At 45.4% G+C, this 25,034-nt stretch overlaps 1 protein-coding gene across 1 annotated transcript in view; it reads left to right on the top strand.

The window, feature by feature from the left end:
- LOC145344551 (protein kinase C-binding protein NELL2-like) overlaps window positions 1-25,034 on the top strand; it is a 284,248-nt gene that overhangs the window by 96,582 nt on the left and 162,632 nt on the right. The window contains exons 10-12 of the mRNA XM_080191747.1: window positions 6,163-6,254; window positions 9,994-10,096; window positions 15,643-15,771. Of these exons, the coding sequence (XP_080047873.1) occupies window positions 6,163-6,254; window positions 9,994-10,096; window positions 15,643-15,771 (324 nt within the window). The remainder of the gene's footprint in view (window positions 1-6,162; window positions 6,255-9,993; window positions 10,097-15,642; window positions 15,772-25,034) is intronic.

Genomic DNA, 25,034 nt, shown 5'->3' with positions numbered 1-25,034 from the left:
TACCAATTCGAAAAGCGCAATTACATGCTACTGAGCTTGTTAAAGAGATAATTGACTGCAGTTTTAAATTGCCAGTGCAATTTTCAGTAGTCACAAGGGAAAAACATTGGGAGTGAGTTGGTTGACTCCAAGTATGAAGAGATGGCACAGGGCAGGTGAAAAGGCCTGCAAAGGGGGCCATGGCAACATATAATGGCAGGGTCTGTTGCTGAAAGTAGCAGCATTTGGATGTTAGTAGATTTTATTCTTCAGTTTCTTTCTTTTGTTAGTACAAAGAAGGAGAGAGTGAGGTGGGAGGGGGCCTGGAGACAGGGCTATTCTGGAAGGTAAAGACTTCAGCTGAGGAACCAGAGAGCATTGTCCCCATGAGGATTGTGCTTCCTCTGGAAGTGAGGAGGAGAAGGGAACAAAGGAGGCTAGCCCGAGCCTCCTGAGCCAGGAGAGCACCCGGCAGTCCACGCAGGTGAGGGACTTTCTACTGTGTAAGCACCAGAACAAGACCAACAACAACAACAGCAGCCAGTATGTGATTGGAGAGGATGCCATGCTGTGCAGAGAGTCTACAGGCAAAGTTAGAGTCATAGAATCAAAATCCCTACAGTGCAGAAGGAGGCCATTTGGCCCATCAAGTCTGTGCCAACCACAATCCCATCCAGGCTCTTTTCGTGTAACCCCACATACTTACCCTGCTAATTCCCTGACAGTTGATCAATTTAGCATGGCCAATCAACCTAACCCGCACATCTTTGGACTGTGGGAGGAAACCCAGGGACCAAGAAGAAATCCACACAGACACGGGCTGAACGTTCAAACTCTACACAGACAGTTACCTACACCCTAGCTATGACTATAACACTACACTCTGCACTCTCTTGTTTTGTTCTGTTTGAACGGTATGCTTTGTCTGTATAGTGCGCAAGAAACAATACTTTTCACTGCGTATTATTACATGTGACAATAATAAATCAAATCAAATCAAATTTATTGTCCTCCTTTGACTCAAATCTCGATCAGCCGTACTCGGCAAATAGTAAATGGATGGCTATTTGTAGAATGGTCTTGCCATCAATGTCAGATAGCAACCCAGGTGACAGCTGGCTGGATCTCTTAAGTTACCAACATCCTGTAACTGAGATGTTCAGTCTGGGGTTTTAGGGAGATTGATTTCTGAATGGGTGCCGTGCTTATGGCATGCATCCAATATTTAAGCTGCTGCTTTCCTCACTCCCTGACTGAGGATACACTGGATTTCAGATATCAATCACGTGCAACAGCTATTCAATTTAAAGTATCAGTCGCTTTTATTTTATATTTGTTCATGGGACATGGGCGTTGCTGGCTGGCCAGCATTTATTGCCCATCCCTACTTGCCTGAGGGCAGTTGAGAATCAACCATATTTCTGTGGCTCTGGAGACAAATGTAAGGACGATTTCCTTCCCTAAAGGGTAAATCAGACGGATTTTGCCAACAATTGACAATGGTTTCATAGTTTTCAGTAAATTCTTAAATCCAGATATTTTTTATTAAATTCAAATTCCAATGGCTGCTGTGGCAGGATTCGAACCCAGAACATTAGCTGAAGTTTCTGGATTAATAGTCTAGCGATAAAACCACTAGGCCATCACTTTGAGCACCTCATTACAGAACCAAGCGCATCCAGGTTTGTTGTGGTACAAATCAAATAAAGCATCAATCTCCTTCCACCTTGTCTCCACTTGTCTCAGTCACTGAACACCTTCTAATGCATTGCTTACCCCTGCCCTCCTCTTCTCACTGTGTGCCTGCTCCCCAGTGGCATTCCTGGCACCAGCTAGGTGGCACAGGGGCATAGTGGGTTAGCAGTGCTGCCTCACAGCGCCAGGGATCCAGGTTCAATCCCTGGCTTGGGTCACTGTCTTGTGGAGTCTGCACATTCTCCCCTGTGTCTGCGTGGGTTTCCTCCTGGTGCTCCGGTTTCCTCCCACAGTCCAAATGACGTGCTGGTTTGATGCATTGGCTATGCAAAATTCTCACTCGGTGTACCCAAACAGGTGCCAGAGTGCGGCAACTGGGGGATTTTCACAGTAACTACATTCCAGTGTTAATGTAAACCTACTTGTGACACTAATAGATAACATGAGCTTTTCCAAAGTCAGTGAGAACCCAAATAGGCTCCTTAGGGGCCTAATTAAAGCCAATTAAAGGAGACAGACAAGGATTTTCCAGATTCCTGCATGGGTTTGGGCCAATGTGCGCCGAGGTGGGCACCCAGCAGCAGGTTGCGGGAGTGCGGAGAGGGCACAGGCCACAATATAGAAGGGTTTTGTCTCTCCCCACATAGCGCAGCCCCCCCCACCCCCAACCCGGTTATTTCATTTTTAAAAGGTTGGAAAGTGACTCCTCCCATGTTGAAGCACGATCTCTGTTCCTTGCCAGAATCTCCTGATTCAAGTCCCATTCCAGGACTTGATGGCCTAGGAAGGTGTGTTCATAATGTGGCCAAACAGGATGAGTGTCAACTTGTACAATCCTTCCGTCACATGCCAATGGCAGGTGGTAAAAATGGGAGAGATTCCTGGTAGGCCCTGTGAAGGAAAGAAGCTGCTGTCTCTCCCACCACTGTTCACTGCTCCAGATCATACAACATGGGTATTTATAATGATTTAAAGGCACCAATCACCCAGGGATTATGCAAACACATTTGTAGGTTCATTTATTTGTTCAAGGCACTTGTGAATAGATATAAAGATATATTTGAAGATTGGAGAGCTTTGTGTTTCTTCTCATTCTGCTGAGGTGTGTGTGTGTGTGCATGTGTGTATATGTGTATGTTTGTGTGTGTGTGTGTGTGTGTATGTGTGTGTGTGCATGTGTGTGTATATGTGCGTGTGTGTGTATGTGTGTGTGCATATGTGCATGTATGTGTGTGTATGTATATGTGTGCATGTGTGTGTATATGTGCGTGTGTGTGTGTATGTGTGTGTGTGCATATGTGCATGTATGTGTGTGTATGTATATGTGTGCATGTGTGTGTATATGTGCGTGTGTGTGTGTATGTGCATGTGTGTGTGTGTGTGTGTGTGTGTGTGTGTGTGGGTGTGCACGTTTGTGTGTGTCCAGAGGGGCAGGTTTTTCATACAGAGGATGGTGAGTGTCTGGAACAAGCTACCAGAGGTAGTAGTAGAGGCAGGTACAATTTTGTCTTTTAAAAAACATTTAAACAGTTACATGGGTAAGATGGGTATAGAGGGATATGGGCCAAATGTGGGCAATTGGGACAAGCTTAGGGGTTTAAAAAAAATGGACAATTTGGGCTGAAGAGCCTGTTTCCATGCTGTAAACCCTATGACTCTGTCACACCTTAAAGGTATATTACAATGTAATGTACATGTTCGAGTGTATGGTGACGCAACAACTTGGACTCTGTGGTGGGTTTGTTGGCTCGATGGCTGATGTGGATCAGATTGGTGCCGACAGTACAGGGTTCAATCCCCATTCCTGCTGGGGTGATTCGGATCCTCCTTGCCCTACCTAAGGTGGAGGTTGTGGCACGATGGGTGGTGCAGAGAACTCAAGGAGTCGTTGTTGATAGGGAAAGGAGCCTGGGCATTTCAACCTCATTACAGCTCACAGAACGAACTGAAACCTCGTGGCATCAAAGCAGTTTCACTCAGGCCAATCACAGAACGACTGGTGAAGGAGATCAATAAATTCACAAACTGATATAATGGCTGGAAATTCATGCCTCATCATTGCTGCAAGTGAGAATGGAGAATTTGGCGCTCAGTCAAATCTCTGTTCACTGCAGCAGGACCAGAGAATCCCACCAATGTGTACAGCAGGAAAATTCCCCTCAGTTTGTAGGATCCTGCAGTGAAGCTTGGATTATCACAGGAAATATGAAAGACTTTGGCTGATAGGATTAAGGAGAATCCTAAGGCGTTCTATAGGTATGTCAAGAACAGAAGGTTGGTCAGGGCAAGATTAGGGCCAGTTACAGACAGCAGGGGGAAGTTGTGTGTGGAACCGGAGGAGATTGGAGAAGTATTGAACCAATATTTCTCTTCGGTGTTCACGCAGGGGGACATGAATATAGCTGAGGAGGACATTGGGTTGCAGGGGTGTAAAATAGACAGTATTACGGTTGATAAGGGGGATGTGCTGGAAATTCTTGAGGGGCTGAAAATAGATAAGTCCCCTGGTCCGGATGGGATCTACCCTAGGATTCTCTGGGAGGCTAGAGAGGTGATTGCAGAGCCTCTGGCTCTGATCTTCAGGTCGTCATTGGTCTCTGGTGTAGTCCCGGAGGATTGGAGGATAGCGAATGTTGTCCCATTGTTTAAGAAGGGGAACAGAGACTTTGCCGGGAATTATAGACCGGTGAGTCTTACTTCTGTTGTGGGCAAGGTTTTAGAAAAAATTATTAGGGATAGGATTTATAGTTATTTGGAGTGTAATGAATTGATTAGAAATAGTCAGCATGGTTTTGTAGCGGGTAGGTCGTGCCTTACTAACCTTATTGAGTTTTTTGAGAAGGTGACCAAAGAGGTGGATGGGGGCAAGGCAGTTGACGTGGTATATATGGATTTTAGTAAGGCGTTCGATAAGGTTCACCATGGTAGGCTTCTGCAGAAAATGCAGATGTATGGGATTGTGGGTAATCTAGGAAGTTGGATCAGGAATTGGCTATCAGATAGGAGACAGAGGGTGGTGGTTGATGGTAAATATTCATCATGGAGTTCAGTTACGAGTGGTTTGCCTCAGGGATCTGTTTTGGGGCCACTGTTGTTTGTAATTTTTATTAATGATCTGGATGAGGGTATAGTTGGGTGGATTAGTAAATTTGCTGATGACACCAAAGTTGGAGGTGTGGTAGATTGTGAGGAAGGGTGTCATAGTCTGCAGGGAGACTTAGATAGGTTGCAGAGCTGGGCCGAGAGGTGGCGGATGGAATTTAATGCGGAGAAGTGTGAGGTAATTCACTTTGGTAGGAGCAACAGATGTGTCGAGTATAGGGCTAACGGGAGGACTTTGAATAGTGTGGATGAACAGAGGGATCTAGGTGTATGTGTACATAGATCCCTGAAAGTTGGGAATCAAGTAGATAAGGTTGTTAAGAAGGCGTACGGTGTCTTGGCGTTTATTGGTAGGGGGATTGAATTTAGGAGTCGCAGCGTCATGTTGCAACTGTACACTACTCTAGTGCGGCCGCACTTGGAGTACTGTGTGCAGTTCTGGTCCCCGCATTACAAGAAGGATGTGGAGGCGTTGGAGAGGGTGCAGAGGAGGTTTACTAGGATGTTGCCTGGTATGGTGGGGAGGTCCTATGAGGAGAGACTGAGGGATTTAGGGTTGTTTTCGTTGGAAAGAAGGCGGCTAAGAGGGGATCTTATTGAAACATATAAGATGATTAGAGGTTTAGATAGGGTGGATAGTGATAGCCTTTTTCCTCGGATGGAGAAAGCTAGCACGAGGGGGCATGGCTTTAAATTAAGGGGGGGTAGCTACAGGACGGATGTCAGGGGTAGGTTCTTTACCCAGAGGGTGGTGAGGGATTGGAATGCCCTGCCTGCTGCAGTTGTAAATGCGTCTAGTTTGGGGGCGTTTAAGAGATCTCTGGATAGGTTTATGGACGAAAAGGGATTGGTATAGGCTAGTGGGTCATTGTTTTTGTAACTGGTCGGCGCAACATCGTGGGCCGAAGGGCCTGTTCTGCGCTGTAATGTTCTATGTTCTATGTTCTATATCCTTTTAATCATGCTGTTCTACTCGTGGCTTCATGTCCAGTCTGTCCAGTCCCTGGTCAGGACTAAATACAAATTGGAGAATTTAAAAGTTTAATTATGCACATCTGTCATTTTTGTGGCATTTACGTTTCCATCTCAAGTGTTTCTTTGCTCTGTGTTATTATTTATGGTAAAGTTTCACAATATTATTTCCATAAAGCTAAAGCCATTCTGCTCAAACTCAAGAGTGGCTTTTTGGACAGAGTGGGTCCACACCGTTAGGAGAGACAGGTAAAGAAACTTCCATAGGGATATAACTGTGTGGTGTCGAATGACTGATCGTTCACCAGATGGAACCCCAATAGTGTTCCTTATCGTTCCGAATCTCTTACTTAGAAAGGTTGATTGCTTTGTTGAACAGATGCAAAAACGGAAATAATGTGCTTTTGTTATCAGCTGTATGTGTCCTTGGCAACAAACTTTACTACAATGGGCAGAAGATGACAGAATGGAAAGCCTCGGGAGAATGTTACCTCTTGGAGTGTAAGGTAGGAATTATTTAAATATTATACAAAGCTACTTCATTCTAAATGTAAGCTTTAGTGTGTAAATGCAAATACTCGTTATGTTATTTGCAAAGCTATTAGTTATATTTCGTGTATTTTCAGGATATGAGTGACAAGACTGCTTTTATTGCTCATTCCTAGCGTGGCACAGTGGTTAGCACTGCTGTCTCACAGAGCTAGAGACCTGGGTTCAATTCCCAGCTTGAGTTACTGTCTGTGTGGAATCTGCACGTTCTCCCTGTGTCTGCGTGGGTTTCCTCTGGGTGCTCTGGTTTCGTCCCACAGTCCAAAAGATGCTTGTTAGGTGCATTGGCCATACTAAATTCTCCCTCAGTGTGGTGCCTAGAGGATTTTCACGGTAACTTGATTGCAGTGTTAATGTAAGCCTACTTGTGACTAATAAATAAAACTTTAACTTTTATTGCCCTGAGAAATGAATGTGAACTGCTGCAGTCATTCCAGTGAGAGTGTTAAGCAAACATTTCCAGGATTTAGCCAGAGAAGGATCAATTATAAATGTCCCTGTCAGAGACTGAAGGATCCTGGATCTTAACAGTGTGCTATGATCTGCTGCTGTTGTCCTCCTCATTGGCAGAGGGCACCAGACATAAGAACATAAGAAGTAGGAGCAGGAGTAGGCCATCTAGCCCTTCGAGCCTGCCCTGCCATTCAATAAGATCATGGCTGATCTGAAGTGGATCAGTTCCACTTTCCCGCTTTCTCCCCATAACCCTTAATTCCCTTGCCTACCAAAAACCTATCTACCTGTGTCTTAAATATATTTAGTGAGGTAGCCTCCACCACTTCAACGGGCAGAGAATTCCAGAGATTCACCGCCCTTTGAGTGAAGAAGTTCCTCCTCAACTCCGTTCTAGACTGCGCTCCCCCTTATCTTGAGGCTGTGCCCTCTAGTCCTGCTGTCCTTTCTGAGTTGGAAGAATCTCTACCTCTACCCTATCCATCCCCTTCATTATCTTATATGTCTCTATAAGATCCCCCCTCATCCTTCTAAACTCCAACAAGTACAGACCTAGTCTATTTAGTCTCTCTTCATAGTCCAACCCCCTCATCTCCGGTATCAGCCTAGTGAACCTCCTCTGCACTCCCTCCAAGGCCAAAATATCCTTGCGCAAGTGCGGTGACCAAAACTGCACACAGTACTCCAGCTGCGGCCTCACCAGTGCCCTGTACAATTGCAGCAAGACCTCCTGCTTTTATATTCTATCCCCCTCGCTATAAAGGCCAGCATCCCATTCGCCTTCTTGATCACAAGGGTGATCACAGACTAAGGATGCGATCTTACCTGCTGTTCATGCCAGAGTCCTGCTGCAGCGAGGTTAGAGAACTTGACTCCCAGCCAAATCTCCGTTCACTGTGGCAGGATGGGAAAATCCCTCCGGTGTGAACAATGTTAAGATTCTGGCCCATGTCTCTTGATTTTTTTTTCCCTTTGGTTGCCAGTTTTACCAAGGCAAAGATGTACCCAACTAGAGTTGAGGAAGGCAAAATGGAACTTATATGTTTTCACAGGTTATTTTACCAGTTATGAACTGCAGACAAAAAAAAAATAACCAGCTGTGTAAATGAGGAATGCGTTCATTGAGTTCAATGCTTTTAGTCCTAATTAGGTAAACACAAAATCTGCTGTGCCTGGGGTTCACTTGCTGACAGATGTATAACTTGCACAATTTGTGCAGATCTTCACTGTTTGTGAAGAGCCAGATGTTCTTTAAATGATTCAAAATGGATTGGATTCATAAATCTAGGTACAAATTCGCTTTCTTTCAAGGTGAAGCAAGGTTTCTGCTCCTCCACGAGGTTGTTGAAGTTTCTCTTGCTCTTTTAGAATCATAGAATATCTACAGTGCAGAAGGAGACCAGTCAGCCCATCGGATCTGCACCAACTCTCCAACAGAGCATCATCACCCGTCCCCATCCTCATAGTCCCACACATTTACCCTGATAATCCCCCGCAACCTAAACATCTTGGGACACTAAGGGGCAATTTAGCATAGACGGTCCACCTAACCTGCACATCTTTGGACTGTGGGAGGAAACTAGAGCACCCAGAGGAAACCCACACAGATATGGGAGGACATGCAAACTCCACACAGTGACCCAAGGCCAGAATTGAATCTGGGTCCCTGGCGCCGTGAGACAACAGTGCCGCCATACCAAGTGCAAAGATGAATCACAAATCGCACAGGAATTTAAACAAAATTTTAAACCTTTCCCATCCTCCCACTGTCAATTTAGATTAGAAATTAGATTCTAAGAATTGCCTCTGTCCCACATGAGATGTTCGTGTGTTCCAGCTAAACTGACCGTCAAACAGAAACAAAACAACAGGTAGCAAATGCTATTTGCTGGCATTAAATTTCCACTCCTGAGTCTGTAGTCCCTCCTTGAATATTCACTGAAACAGCCATAAGATATTGCTGCACATTTGTATAATTACGCTGCAGGGTCTACCTGAAAAGTTTTGCCTAAAGGGACAACTGGATGTTCAAGAAGAGCTGACCTTCTTCTCTAAATACTTCGCTAAATTGTCATGTCCATTTACTAAGCTCTGATACCTCATAAGTGCACAGTATAGTGCAACAGCTATATTACTGCTAATGTGAATAAAGCGTTGGAAGTATTTTAGCTTCACTTTTGTTTAGTTTCTTTCCTCCATACCATGAAATGCAATATATTATTGCAGTACAGGCACAGTGCTTAGCACTGCTGCTGCACAACACCCGGGATCCGGGTTTGATTCCTGGCTTGGGTCACTATCTGTGTGGAATTTGCACATTCTCTCCGTGTCTGTGTGGGGTTCCTCCAAGTGCTCTGGTTTCACCCAGAGATGTGCTGGTTAGCTGCACTGACGCGAACAGGTACCAGAGTGTGGCGACCAAGGGATTTTCAAAGTAACTTCACTGCAGTGTTAATGTAAGCCTACTTGTGACTAATAAATAAACTTTACTTTAAAAAAAGTCTTGCCCAACTTTGCAGGCAGCCTGACACTAATTGGCCATCTGCTCAGGGAAACAACAAGGAGTCACACTGGTCTAATGTTGTCAAAATGTTTTCCATTCTTGTGTATCATAGAATCCCTTCGGTGCAGAAGGAGAACCTTTGGCCCATTGAGTCTGCACAATCCTAACCAAGCCCTATCCCCGTAACCCCATGTAATTATCCAGGTAATCCCCCTGGCAAATTAGCACGGCCAATCAATCTAACCTGGACATCTTTGGAGTGTGGGAAGAAACCAGAGGAAACTCACAGGGAGAACGTGTAGACTCCCCACAGACAGACACCCGAGACTGGAATTGAACCTGGGTCTCTGGGCACTGTGAGGCAGCAATGCCTCAGTGCTGCGTACTGTTTCTCTTCCTGTTCAACTTCCAAAAATAAATGTAACAGGTGCACAACTGATACTTCCGAGCGTAAATGAGAATTAAGGGCAGAAATATTCCAAATGCTTTAGGAATAAGAGTAAAGCTTGTATGGCAAATTAAAACCTCAGCCTAAATATCTGTTAATATGTACAATTGTACACAGTAGAAACATTAAATGGACATCTTTTGTAATGAAAACAACGAAACATTCTGTTCAAAGCAATAGCAAGTATGTCTGCTTTATAGAGTAATGATTATTTTAAACAATTAAAGCCCTAAAGTGACAAAGTGCTGATTCTTAAATGAGTTTACTTAACATCTTCTGCATCACTTGACAGGACCAATCGATGCAGCGTGTTCTATATCCAAGCTGTCCTCCGCTGCCTTGCACACGATCAAACCAAATCTCCTTAACAAACAGCTGCTGTAAGGTTTGCAGAGGTAATCGACGCAGAGCTTAAGGGTCTTTATTGAAGTCAAGTTCTGAATTAGGACCACTGTACCATGTGTGAGAGCCAAATTGTTCTATTTTTAGGGACTGGTTGATCAAACCTTCCTGGTTTCAATTAAAATCTGGCGAATCTGTACAATTGATTCTATGAATTGCTTTAAATAAAATTAGCATTTATTTTCTTTGCAATGGCACAGAGTGCTTATCATCCAATTTGTTACCTAGTGGCACAATGTTCCTGAGGCCTAATAATCCCTGTTCCTGGTGCACGAGAACATAATCGTTATCCATCTGCAAATTCGATGTGCTCCAGTGGTGTGCAGTGACTTGGAGCAGAAGGCCAATATTCTTGCCCACAGCCCTCCACTTGGAGGGTTCCCTTTCTGACCTGTGTCAACTGGAGCTCTGACGAAGAGTCATCCAAATTCAAAAATTTAGCCCTGTTCTCTTTCTCCGCAGATGCTGTGAGACCTACTGAGATTTTCCAGCATTTTCTGGCTTTGCTGTAGCTAGAACTCTGTGTAGGTTGGGGACCCGAGAAAAGAATTATCAAAGACCAAACTGATCTGGCCTTCCCCTGCAAATAAGTAGTGGGCTAAAGAGCACCACGCAGAAAGATTCGAGTGGAGATTGCATACCTGGGGTTCTCAGCCAAGAACTGAAAGGCTGGGAATACTAATATAGGAAGAAAGACAGCTCTTGGCAAGAAAAGAAATCACATAGGGGACTGGGTCCAACTATTTAATATGCATAAAACAACAAATAATGGGCCAGATGTTTCACAATCGCATTTAATTCAATGGGGAGCCTTTCAATAAGAAACAAACTCCATTTGGCGAATGACGGACTAGTGATTTGCAAAGGATTGGAAACTCATGTCAGCTCTCCTTCACTCAACAAATCGCTGGATATATTTTTTAAGAATGTATGATGGGGGGTGATGTTAATGCAGCATTCTAACATTGCAAATTCCAGTCAAGTGTCTGGCCTATTAATTCTGCAGAAGGGAAATGCTTTGGAGCGGATGTTGATGATATCAGTGAGGGGGGCTGGATGGAAAAGTATTTCTGCAGTAGAATCGCCACTCCACCCACTGTTCTCTGAAAATGCTACGCTGGAGACAAAGTCCAACCTCTCCTCCTTCACTGCGATGGTCCCTTGACAGTGACAGGTGGCACACAAATTGCTGTTCTATTTTGAGCTCCATTTGTCACTGTCAGCCACTGACAGAGTCTGTCCGCTTCACTCCAAAAGCGCTTCCGAGGAAAATGAAATAACTTACAATAAGTAAATCGTCTGATGAATAGGCTAATAAAATTTTGGAACCAACCTGAATGAAATCATGAAAATTATGGCAGTCCTTACCTCTGGATTTGACCCAATGATTTGCTTTTAGTGATTTTCAGGGTTGCCTCCTGAATGCATGAATTTAGATTAATGGGGAATGATGGATTGAGAATGGATCCTGTGCTTTAAGTAAAGGGTAGTTTGCTTTGCATTTTATTGTACTGTATTTGATTTGATTTGTTTTGATTTATTATTGTCACATCTATTGGGATACAATGAAAAGCATCGTTTCTTGCATGCTATATAGACAAAGTATACTGTTCATTGAATACGTAGGGGGAGAAGGAAAAGAGAATGTGCAAATTGTAGTGTCATGGTCACAGTTAGGGTGTAGAAAAAGATCAACTTAATATGAGGTAGATCCATTCAAAAGTCTGATGGCTGCAGGCAAGAAGCTATTCGTGAGTCAGTCGATACATGACTTCTGTATCTTTTTCCCGACGGAAGAAGATGGAAGAGAGTATTTCCGGGGTTCGTGGGCACCTTGATTATGCTGGATTCTGGAGCAGTAGATCATACTGGACCGATGGATGTTGAGGGGCGACCTGAAAAAAGTCTGCAATACCGGAGTTGAGGGGGTTGAGCTATGAGGAGAGGCTGAATAAACTAGGCTTGTACTCGTTAGAGTTTAGAAGAATGAGGGGAGATCTCATTGAGACATATAAGATGATGAATGAGATGGATAGGATAGAGGTGGAGAGACTCTTCCCGCTCAGAAAGGACAGTAGGACTAGGGGGCACAGCCTCAAGATAAAGGGGGGGCGGTTTACATAAGAACATAAGAACATAAGAAATAGGAGCAGGAGTAGGCCATCTAGCCCTTCGAGCCTGCCCCGCCATTCAATAAGATCATGGCTGATCTGTTGTGGCTCAGTTCCACTTTCCCGCCCTCTCCCCATAACCCTTAATCCCCTCTCTTATCAAAAACCCATCAACCCGCTTCTTAAAAATATTTAGCGAGGCAGCCTCCACCACTTCAACGGGCAGAGAATTCCAGAGATTCACCACCCTTTGAGTGAAGAAGTTCCTCCTCAACTCCGTTCTAAACCGCCTCCCCTTTATCTTGAGGCTGTGCCCCCTAGTCCTACTGTCTTTTTTGAGCGGGAAGAGTCTCTCCACCTCTATCCTATCCATCCCATTCATCATCTTATACGTCTCAATGAGATCTCCCCTCATCCTTCTAAACTCTAACGAGTACAAGCCCAGTTTATTCAGCCTCTCCTCATAGCTCAATCCCCTCAACTCCGGTATCAGCCTAGTAAACCTCCTCTGCACTCCCTCCAGGGCCAAAATATCCTTGCGCAGGTGCGGCGCCCAAAACTGCACACAGTACTCCAGCTGCGGCCTCACCAATGCCCCATACAGCTGCAGCAAGACCTCCCTACTTTTATATTCAATCCCCCTCGCTATGAAGGCCAGCATCCCATTCGCCTTCCTGACCACCTGCTGCACCTGCAAGCTGGGTTTTTGCGACTCATGCACAAGGACCCCGAGGTCCCTCTGCACCATCGCCTGCTGCAGTTTTTCGCCACGTAAGTAATAGTCCTTCCTACCATTCTTCCTACCAAAGTGGACCACCTCACACTTGCCAACATTAAATTCCATTTGCCATTTCCTGGCCCATTCGCCCAGCCTATCTAGATCCTTCTGCAGACTCTCCACACCCTCCGCACAATTTGCCTTTCCCCCAATCTTGGTGTCATCAGCAAATTTCGACACCCTGCACTCGGTTCCCTCCTCCAGATCATCTATATAAATGGTAAATAGCTGAGGCCCCAGCACCGACCCCTGGGGCACCCCACTAGTCACCAACCGCCAATCCGAATAGCACCCATTGACCCCCACTCTCTGCCTCCTATTTGACAACCAATCCTCTATCCACGCTAACACCCTACCCCCAACTCCATGTCCCCTGACCTTCTGCAATAACCTCTTGTGAGGTACCTTGTCAAACGCCTTCTGAAAATCCAGAAAGACCACATCCACCGGCTCTCCTCTATCCACTGCCCTAGACACATCCTCATAGAACTCCAGTAAATTTGTCAGACACGACTTCCCTTTAATGAAACCGTGTTGCGTCCGCCCTATCAAGCAATTCCCTTCAAGATGCCTCGCAATTTCCTCCTTAATGACGGATTCTAACATTTTACCTACCACAGACGTTAAACTAACCGGCCTATAGTTCCCCGCCTTTTGCCTGGCACCCTTCTTAAACAACGGCGTAACATTAGCCGTTTTCCAATCTTCCGGCACTTCCCCGGAATCCAGCGACGTCTGGAAAATAACCACCAAGGCATCCACTATAACCGCCGCCATTTCTTTCAGAACCCTCGGATGCATTCCATCCGGTCCTGGGGACTTGTCCACAATCAGCCCCTCCAGTCTTTCGAGCACCACCTCTCTAGTAACAGTAATGTCATTAAGACCCTCCATTCCTACCACCTTTCCATCGCTAACACCCGGCAAATTATTCACGTCCTCCTCCGTGAAGACAGAAACAAAAAAGTTATTCAAGACCTTAGCCATATCCCCATCCCCTACCACTAGCTCCCCTTTCTCATCCTCTAAAGGACCAACGTTCACCCTAGCCAGCCTCTTCCTTTTTATATATTTATAAAAACTCTTGCTATCCTTTTTTATATTAAGTGCTAGCCCAGCCTCATAGCTTCTCCTACCCTCCTTTATCAACTTCTTTGTCAATCTTTGTTGACATTTAAACCTTTCCCAATCCTCTTCTCGCCCACTGCTCTTAGCTACTCTAAATTCCTCTGCTTTTAATTTAACACTTTCCTTCACCTCCTTCGTTATCCACGGCTTATTACCTCTCCTCCTACTGTCCTTTTTAACCATCGGAATAAATTTCTGCTGAGCACCAAGAAAGATCTCCTTAAAGATCCTCCACTGCTCCTCAGCAGACCTACCTTCCAACGCACTCCCCCAGTCCACATTCGCCAATTCTTCTCTCATCCTACCATACTCCCCTCTATTCAAACAAAGGACGCGTGTCCGGGAACCCACTTTCTCCTCCTCCATCTGCACCAGAAACTCCACCATACAATGATCACTCTCTCCAAGAGGATCCTTCACCGCAAGGTCCCTAATTCTACCCGCCTCATTAGAACGGAGTTGAGGAGGAACTTCTTCACTCAAAGGGTGGTGAATCTCTGGAATTCTCTGCCCATTGAGGCGGTGGAGGCTGCCTCGCTAAATATTTTTAAGACGCGGGTTGATGGCTTTTTGATAAGAGAGGGGATTAAGGGTTATGGGGAGAGGGCGGGAATGTGGAACTGAGCCACGACAGATCAGCCATGATCTTATTGAATGGCGGGGCAGGCTCGAAGGGCTAGATGGCCTACTCCTGCTCCTATTTCTTATGTTCTTATGTTATTATGAGATGCATGGGCAGAGTGGATAGTCAGAAACTTATTCCCAGGGTGGAAAGATCAATTACTAGGGGACATAGGCTTTAAGTGAGAGGGACGAAGTTTAAAGGAGATGTACAAGGCAAATTCTTTACACACAGGGTGTGGGTGCCGGAACCCGCTGCCAAGGGAGGCAGTGGAAACTGATACGATGGTGACTTTTAAGGGGCGTCTTGACAAATGCATGAATAGGATGGGAATGGAGAGATATGGTCCCCAGAAGGGTGGGGGATTTTAGTTCAGTTAGGCACCATGGTTGGCGCAGGCTTGGAGGATCGAAGGGCCTGATCCTGTGCTGTAATTTTCTTTGTTCTCTGTTCCAAGGCTCACATTCACTTTACTCAGTTCATTCTTTCTTGGGCCACTGGGGAAGCTGCTGGAGGGAGATAAGGGAATAGGGTCCTGTCATAAGGTACCCGCTGAACTGAATCATCAAATGTCAGAGTGAATGAATTGAGTGTAGAGTACAAAGAACAAAGAACTTATAATTGGCTCTCTACTGTACTAGAGCTTAGGAACATTGCATGCCACCGCTTTTGATTTTTGATTTGATTTGATTTATTATTGTCACATATATTAGCATACAGTGAAAAGTTTTGTTTCTTGTGTGCTATACAGACAAAGCATACTGTTCAAAGAGAAGGAAAGGAGAGAGTGCAGAATGTAGTGTTACAGTCATAGCTAGGGTGTAGAGGAAGATCAACTTTATCAAATGACCAGGAAGGTTTGCTCACTAAAATCATTCCAATCATTCTTCCTCACCACAGACAATGACTTTTGCGCTGAGGGTTCCAAATGCATTGAGAATTCAGAATGTATGAACCTGGAAGCTGGGGCAATCTGCAAGTGCAAAACGGGCTTTATGCCTCTCCGTGACGATGAAGCTTACTGTGAAGGTTAGTGTGCAGACATTTAACAACAGAGTCTCTATTTCATATGTCCATCTTTACGAATGATGGGAAAGGAATTTTGGGACAAGAGTTGGCCATTCAGCCCCTCAGGCTTGTCTTGCCTTCGGTCAAATCATGGCTGATTTTGCACCACAGTTCTGGTTAGGTCTCTTTGTTCCCTATTCCTCGATAGCCATACTAACAACGTTCTATTGATCTTAATCTTAAAAACTCCATTTGCCCCAAGACCTACAGACTTTTAGAGAAGAGAGTTGTAAATTTCTACTTTCCTGATAAGGGATTTATACTACAGTAGAATCATTTTTGGTGAGATTTATGTATAAGTGTAACATTTTTGCACAGATGTATTTTTAAGATGTCACTTAATGGTGAATCCACACATATTAGTCTGAATTTTCAATCGACTGCGCAAAATTAACTGCTGTTTTGTTTTATTCGTTTATGGGATGTGGGTGTTGCTGACAAGGGATGTTGCTAGTCCCTAATTGCCCTTGAACTGAATGGCTTGCTTGCCCATTTCAGGGGCAGTTGCTGAGGGTCTGGGGTCACATGTAGGCTAGACCAGGTAGGGACAGCAGATTTCCTTCCCTCAAGGACATTAGTGAACTAGAGGGGTTTTTACAACAATTGAAAAGCATTTCATGGTCATCATTAGACTTTTAATTCCACATTTTTATTGAATTCAAATTTCCATATGGTAGGTTTGAAATCTGGGTCCCCAGAGGGTTACCCTGGGTCTCTGGATTACCAGTCCAGTGACAATACCATTCCACGTGACAATACCATTCCATGAAAATCAACATGCCACTGTGGAAAAGGCCCAACTCATATTTCCATGCAAATCAATACAGAGTAAAGATCGGCAAGTTTCAACAAAAGGGGAATATTTCACAAAGCCAACTTTATATCTGAATGGGAAGTTGAACTTCTACTGTGGTAGTCCAGTAGCCCAGGCGGCATGGTGGCACAGTGGTTAGCACTGCTGCCACACAGTGCCAGGGACTTGGGTTCAATTCCTGGCTTAGGTCACTCTGTGTGTGTGGAGTTTGCACGTTCTCCCTGTGGTTTGCATGGGTTTCGTCTGGTTTTCTCCCATAAGCTAAAGATGTGCAGGTTCGGTGGATTGGCCATGATAAGTTGTCCATTAGTGTCAGGGGGATTAGCAGGGTAAATATATAGGGTTACAAAAATAGGGGCTGGGTGGGATTGTTGTCGGTGCAGACTTGAAGGACCGAATGGCCTCCTTTTGCACAGTAGGGATTCTATAACTTGTTGTAGTATTGCGATCTTGCAACATTAATGTGCTGGGAGTCTGACAATAAAACATATCCTACTGGCACAGATATGGGTAAAACAATAATCGGTGGAGACTCCTTGGAAATTCATGTGATCGAATTTATGTTTCCACAAGTGAGTCAGTCGTAAAACTTGAAATGGACAAGTTGCAAGTCGGTTACTGTCAGCCTCATGTTGATAGGAAATCAATTACAACCACTGCATTTTCTACTTGCAATATTTGCTACATTGATTTTTGTTTTAATATTGACTATCTGAGACTGGCAGATTGCTAATAAATAATTTAGTGCGGTTCTGCTTCACTGTGGAGATGTGAATCTCATTCCTACGGTTCAGAGAGTGCATGCATGTTTTATGTAAAGGGTGGTTCGCTTTTTGTTTTAGTGGACTGTGTTTTGGAACAGTAGATTACAGACCCAAGGCTCACATTCACCCAACTCAGATTATTTTGTCCCAGGCGCCTGACAAAGTTGCTGAAGGGAGATGAGACATTGTCCAGAAGGAGGAAGAATGAAATTGAATTAACTTGGGAAGGGCAGCTCCCCATTGGAAGTACGCAGTACTTTCTGTGCTTGGAAATTGATATTGGCTCCTGGTCCAGCATGCTGAGATTCCAAAATTCTCATCCCTAATCCCTCCAGGGATTTTCTCCTCTCCATCTCTATAACCTTTTCCAGCTTGGAAACCTCCAAGAACACAGTGTTCCTCGAACTCTGGCCTCTTGGGAGCCCCACTCCCTTTGACCCAATGTTAACAGCTATGCTTTTAACCATCTCGTTTTTAAGCTCTGCCACGCCATCCCTAAACTGCTTTACTCCTGTCTGCTCCTTTAAAACACTCTTTCAATTTTTTCTCTTTGATCAAGGAATAGGTCAATGATGGAGAGAGGTGATGGCTTAGTGGTATTATCACTGGTCTGTTAATCCAGAAACTCAGCTAATGTTCTGGGAACTCAGATTTGAATCCCACCACAAGAGATGGTGCATTTTAATAGAATCCTACAGTGCAGTGGGAGGCCATTCGGCCCATTGAGTCTGCACCGACCACAAACCCACCCAGACCCTATCCCCATGCATTTACCTTAGCTTGTCCCCCTGACACTAAGGGGCAATTTAGCATGGCCAATCCACCTAACTTGCACATCTTAGAACTTTGGGAGGAAACTGGAGCAGTCGATGGAAACGCACGCAGACACAGGGAGAACGTGCAAACTCCACACAGTGACCCATGCCGCGAATTGAACCCGGGTCCCTGGCACTATGAGGCAGCAGTGGTAACCACTGTGGCACCATGCCGCCCTTACATACCCCCCATCCCTGGGATATGTGTTTGTGGAACTTGAATTCCATAAAGATATCTGGGATTAAGAGTCTATCGATGACCATGAAACCATTGTCAATTATCGGAAAAACTCATCTCGTTCACCAATGTCCCTTATGGAAGGAGATCTGCCATCCTTACATCTGGCCTACATGTGATCCCAGGGCCTCAGCAATGCAGTTCACTCTCAACTGCCCCCTCCAAGGGCAACTAGGATGGGCAATAAATGATTGCCTGCCAGCGACACCCATGTCCCACAAATGAATAAAAAACTATCCTAATCTCTCCTACTCTGGTTCATTAACAGTTACTGACTGATTATACTTTTTGAAAGCAGCTTCTTGTTATGTTCAAGGAGAGTTGTTACTGTAGGATTCAGCGAGTAAAGAGTGATGTACATTGTTGTGCAAAATCAGATTCCAGTTTCTATGCATTCGAGCTGAAGGAACACATTACCCCTCAAGTCTGGCCTGTCATGCAATCTGATTGTGGCTGAACATTCACCAGCTCCACCTTCCTGTTCCATCTCCACATTCCTCGATTCCCTGAATGCCAGTCAATCTCATTCTTCAATATATTTATCAACCGATCACTTAATGTTTATTCATTCGGGACGTGGGCATCACTGGCTGGGCCAGCATTTATTGCCCATCCCTAATTGCCCTTCAACTGAGTGGCTGGAAGTCCTTTAAGATATGACCAAAGCCATCAGCACCCGTGTGTGGGGATGCTGTTCGGGAGCATGTGTGTGTTGGGGGGGATGGCGTGTGTGCATGTGTGTGTGTGTGTGTGTGTGTGTGTGTGGAGATATGAGAGTGGGGATATGTTTGTGGGGGGGGGCATGTGTGTGTGTGTGTGTGTGTATATGATGTATATGTGTGGATATGTGTGTGTGTGTGAGGGGGCTGGTGTGTGTGTGTGTGGGATTCTGTGTGTGGGGGAGGTTGTTCTGTGTGTATGGGCGGGGAGGCTGTGTATTTTTTTGGAAGTCTTTGTGTGGGGGTGCAGAAGTAGAGATTGTGTGTGTGTGGTGTGTGGGTGTGTGTATGGGTGTGTGTGTGTGAGGTGTGCTGTGTGTGTGTCTACGTGGGGGGAGAGTGGTCTGTGTAGGGGGGATGGGTGTGTGTATGGTGTGTGTATGTGTGGGTGTGTATAGGTGTGGGAGGTGGTGGGTGGGTTTGTATGGTGTGTGTGTGTGTGTGTGTGTGTGTGTGTGTGTGTGTGTGTGTGTGTGTGTGTGTGTGTGTGTGTGGTGGGGTGTGTGTGTGTGTAGATGTGTGCGTGTGTGTGCTGCGGTGGGTGTGTGAGTGTGTGGGGGTGTGTGCCTGTGTGTGTGTGTGTGTGTGTGTGTGTGTGTATGGGTGGGTGGGGTGTGTGTGTGTGTGTGTGGGTGGGGTGTGTGTCTGTGTGTGTGTGTGTGTGTGTGTGTGTATGGGTGGGTGGGGTGTGTGCCTGTATGTGTGTGTATGGATCACGATAATAAAGAAAAATAAAGAAAGGCAATTCAAATTGTTAAAATTAAGCCAATCTGCTAAGCTGCATCCAGGTATTTCAGGAGCACAAAAAAAAACAAGATTCCAAAAGATTTCAGGCACAAGTGGGTTGTGATAGTCAATTATATGCGTGAAGATTACCTGGAATTCAGTCATGAATAAGACATCTTATTAATTGTGTGGAGGCGTAACTCCTGAGGGAATGTAATACTGTTCTTTAAGTTTCATTGTGGAACTCAATGCACAGCTCACTAATAATTATTACTCACACTTGAGAGGGAATACAGGATTTATACAGAAGTGTAGTCATCCCATGAGGCATTAAATCACTGGCAGCGTCTAAATAAAAGCCAGCACAAAGGTCGTGTGGAAAGGCACAGTAATCTATATCGCTCAGTGGATTCTACTGTGCATAGTAAGCAGCAGAAAGAACTGTGGCACACCTGTCCATTGAATTCCTACAGTTCAGAAGGAGGGCATTCAGCCCATTGAGTCTGTACTGACCACATTCCCACCAGGGACCCTGCAACTCCACGTATTTACCCAGGAAACCCCCTGACACTAAGGAGCAGCTCAGCATGGCCAGTCCACCTGACCTGCATATCTTTGGATTATGGGAGGAAACCAGACCACCCGGCAGAAACCCACACAGACATGGGGAGAACGTGCAAACTCCACATAGACAGTGACCCAAGCTGGAAGTTGAACCTGGGTCTCTGGAGCCGTGAGGCAGCAGTGCTAACCACTGTGCCATCATGCTGATCAAAGCTGCAGTGGATTGTGAGGTCTGCCAGGATACAACCAGGTTCTGCCCTCAGGATAAACAGTCATTACCATTTGAGACTAAAGTATCCGGAGACCTCTATATATGAAACAGAGGCAAATGTGTCTCACAGGGGTAAAGAAACTCACCTCTGCTGCAAAGAAAAGCTATGTATATGGTCTCATTGAGAGGGGAGCTTATACAATTTGAAGTTTTTTTATTAGTGACACAAGTAGGCTTCCATTAACACTGCAGTGAAATTACTGTGAAAATCCCCTAGTCACCACACTCCAGTGCCTGTTCGGGTACACTGAGGGTGAACTTTAGCATGGCCAATGCACCTAACCAGCACATCTTTCAACTGTGGGAGGAAACCAGAGCAACCCAGAGGAAACCCACGCAGACACAGGGAGAACGTGCAGATTGCGCACAGACGGTGACCCAAGCCAGGAATTGAACCCGGGTCCCTGGCGCTGTGAGGAAGCAGTGCTACGGTAGCACAGTGGTTAGCACCGCAGCTTCACAGCTCTAAGGACCTGGGTTCAATTCCTGGCTCGGGTCACTGTCTGTGTGGAGTTTGCACATTCTTCTCGTGTCTGTGTGGGTTTCCTCCAGGTGCTCTGATTTTCTCTCACAGTCCAAAGATGTGCAGGTTAGGTTGATTGGCCATGGTAAAATTGCCCCTTAGTGTCCTAAAATGCTTAGGTTAGAGGAATTAGCGGGTAATAATATGTAGGTATATGGGAGTAGGGCCTAGGTGAGATTGTGGTTGGTGCAGACTCGATGGGCCAAAGGGTCTCTTTCTGCACTGTAGGGTTCTATCCATCATGTCAAATTGTTCCTGACCTGAAAAATAAACATGTCCGGAGCTGCCAGTTATTTTTTGTGAAGTCAGCGTTATCTCATTAATCTGTATACATCCATCTGACCCCATTAATAATAATCAGTATCCAACATTGATACTGATAAAGAATCTTCACATATTGTGTTCATATGCAAATCTGGCATTCAATGGATATACACCTTGGCGGGGTTTCTTAAAACCTAAACAAAAATGACAATAATTCAAAGTAGGTAAAACTTTTGGGGATTTTTAAGCGAACTCCAACCAATTTCAATTGCCTAAGCTCATCTTATTCGCAGCTAAACCTGCTCATTGGTTCCAGCGATGTACTTTTGATTAATCCGAATATCATAGAATCCCTGCAATACAGAAAGAGGCCATTCGGCCCCTTGTATCTCTACTGATCACAGTCCCACCCAGGCCTTATTCCCGTAACCATGCTAATCCCCCTGACACTAAGGGGCAATTTAGCCTGACCAATCAGCCTAACCCACACACCTTTGGACTGTGGGAGGAAACCAGAGCATCCGGAGAAAACTCACGTAGACATGGGGAGAAAGTGCAAACTCCACACAGACCGGAATTGAACCTTGTGCCACTGTGCCACCCAGGCAGGATTATGGTAAATAATATGGTAAAGGCTGCAGTGCTGAAACATAAGAACATAAGAAATAGCAGCAGGAGTAGGCTATCTAGCCCTTCGAGCCTGCCCCGCCATTCAATAAGATCGTGGCTGATCTGAAGTGGATCAGTCCCACTTCCCTGCTTTCTCCCCATAACCCTTAATTCCCTTGTCTATCAGGGGATCTATCAGAAACGATGGGTGGAACTGTACCACCTTGCCCGCCATGGGATCGGAGCGGGCGAGGGTCCAACAACGGAAACCTCCGTTGATCTCGGGAGGGAATTTCTGGTCTCGCCCGAGCGAGGCTGCAAGATCTCACCCGATATTTCGGTCGTCAAAGAGCGCAGACATCGATTCAAGCCCACGATTCTTTTCATGGTGTGTTCCTGAGCTGGATCCTGCCAGAGAAATGGTCCTTCCCCATGCAGGAAGCTGTCAGGAGTGGAAACTTACATAATTCTTGCAAAAAAAAACATATTGCGGGTTGCTGGAAATCTGATATAAAAACAGAAGTGCGGGAAATATTCAACAGGTTTGGCAGCATCAGGGGAGTGACAGACAGAATTAATGGGGTAATATTCTGGAGACGGTGCTGGGAGCCAGGATAGTTTGTAGTAGAGGATGGTGTGTTGGTTCCCCCATCTCCATCATGGTATCTCTGGAAGCGGCTTCACAGAGATGACGGCATGGTGGCACAGCACTGCTGCCTCATAGCGCCAGGGAACCCGGTTCAATTCCAGCCTCGGGTGTCTGTGTGGAGTTTGCACATTCTCCCTGCATCTGCATTGGTTTCCTCCAGGTGCACCAGTTTCCTCCTATGCTCCAAAGATGTGCAGGTTAGTTGGATTGGCCGTGATAAATTGACCTGTGATGCCAGGGAGATTAACAGGTAAATGCTTGGGGCTACGGGGATAGGGCCTGGGTGGGATTGTGGTCGGTGCAGAATCGATGGGCCAAATGGCCTCCTTCTGCACTGTAGGATTCTACGATTCTATGACCATATCTTGCCTGGCATTGGTGGGAAACAATGAACCCAATTAAGGAGTCGCTTGACACCCCACCAGCCTCCCACACTGTCCCCTGCCCTCCTCCCTGTGTTTGCATCCTAGCAAATGAGGTGGCTTCATGGTGGGAGGTGGAGACTGAATGGCAGATGAAGAAAATGGCAGATGGCTGGTTCCCCTTCTCGCAGCCTTGCCACTGAGTGTGGAGCTCCTGGAGATGGATGTCTCTGTTTGTCAAGGGCCTAATGATGTCAATACCAGTGGTAGCTCCAGGGCTTCCCTGCTACCTGGACCTCAGCAGCGCCTCCACTGGCCACACAGTGAGATACAGTGGCTTCTCTGTTTTTTTTTTGACAGGATGTGGGGGTCACCGGCTAGGGGCAGCATTCATTGCCCTTGCAGTGGGCCACACTTTGCTGCTGCTTCTGGGGAACCCACCCCATGTCCCTAATTCAACCAGTTGACAATATGACATCAAGTGGGGAGGGGCTCAGGGAAATGATCTTGACATGAGGGTCCCAAAACTTACAGCAAAATCCAGCCCACTGTTTCCTGTGGATAACCTTTCTTTAGCACAGGTGAAAAGGTCACTGAACTCGAACGTTAGCTGAGTTTCCCTCCACAGATGCTGCCAGACCTGCTGAGTACTCGCACCTTTCTTAGTGGCCCCTTGCTAAAATGGCCCAAGTCCAGGGCAAAGACACGAAAATCCAGGCCCAAGCGTGAATTCCAGTTCCAATGATTCCAAACTGTTTCAATTGATTTCCATCCATTATCACTTGGCTAGGCCTCAGTAAAATACAGCCTTCTCCTCTGCTGACAGCCATCAGATGGAAATTTCAGTGTGAGGGCAGCCTTTTTGTCATTTTTAACTCTTCCAGAAAAAAGGAACATTTGGCAAGAAGTTAAAACTGTCTTATAATCCATCATGTCTGATTCCTTCTTGTAACTGGGACACGGCCAAGGTTAGCTGGCTTCCGTTTCGTGGGTACTATTGAAGCTCTGCCATCTGTCTGTAAAATGACTCTCGGAGGTGTTTAAACAAAAAGACACGCTTTCTTAAAACATAAATGAAAAATTGTTGCAATTTTTTACTTTGCATTTTAAAAAAGCCAGATACTCTGCAAACCTGCCAATCCAGAATGCTTGGGACCAAGTCACTTCTCAATTTCAGATTTCTCTGGACTGTAGAATGACTGGATTATCATTTTATTTTTTTCATTTATATAGAAACATGGAAGGTAGGAGCAGGGTATATTTTACCATTTGGCCCTTTGAGCCTGCACTGCCATTCATCATGATCATGGCTGATCATCCAACTCAATAGCCTAATCCTGCTTTCTCCCCATAACCTTTGATCCCTTTCACCCCAAGTGCTATATCCAGCCACCTCTTGAATACATTCAATGTTTTGGCATCAACTACATTCAGTGGTAATGAATTCCACAGGCTCACCACCCTTTGGTGAAGAAATGTCTCCTCATCTCCGTCTTAAATGATCTACCCTGTATCCCTAGACTGTAACCCCTGTTTCTGGACACCTCCACTATTGGAAAAATTAAGAGCCAATTCTCATTTACGAAAATGATCTGGCCATGTGGCTAACATGGCAGCATCAGAAATATCACAACAATGCAATCCATTTAAACAGTGAAAAACAAATTAGACGCGAAAGAGAGTTTAGCAAGTAGGAGTATCAGTCAACAGAACCATAACCCTTCGGAGAAAGACATCCACAGTTAAAAATTTAGTGTGCTTCAACTTTAACTGTACCCCATACCCGTCAGTGGAATCCACTGACTGAAACAAATTGTGGCCACACACACACACACACACACACACACACACACACACACACACACACACACACACACACACACACACACACACACACACACACACA

This window comes from Carcharhinus amblyrhynchos, chromosome 6, assembly GCF_965287045.1.
Source record: "Carcharhinus amblyrhynchos chromosome 6, sCarAmb.v2.hapA, whole genome shotgun sequence".
In the NCBI taxonomy this organism is placed as follows: Eukaryota; Metazoa; Chordata; class Chondrichthyes; order Carcharhiniformes; family Carcharhinidae; genus Carcharhinus; species Carcharhinus amblyrhynchos.
The sequence above is the reverse complement of the archived record's forward strand: the minus strand, read 5'-3'. Positions and strand labels throughout refer to the sequence as shown.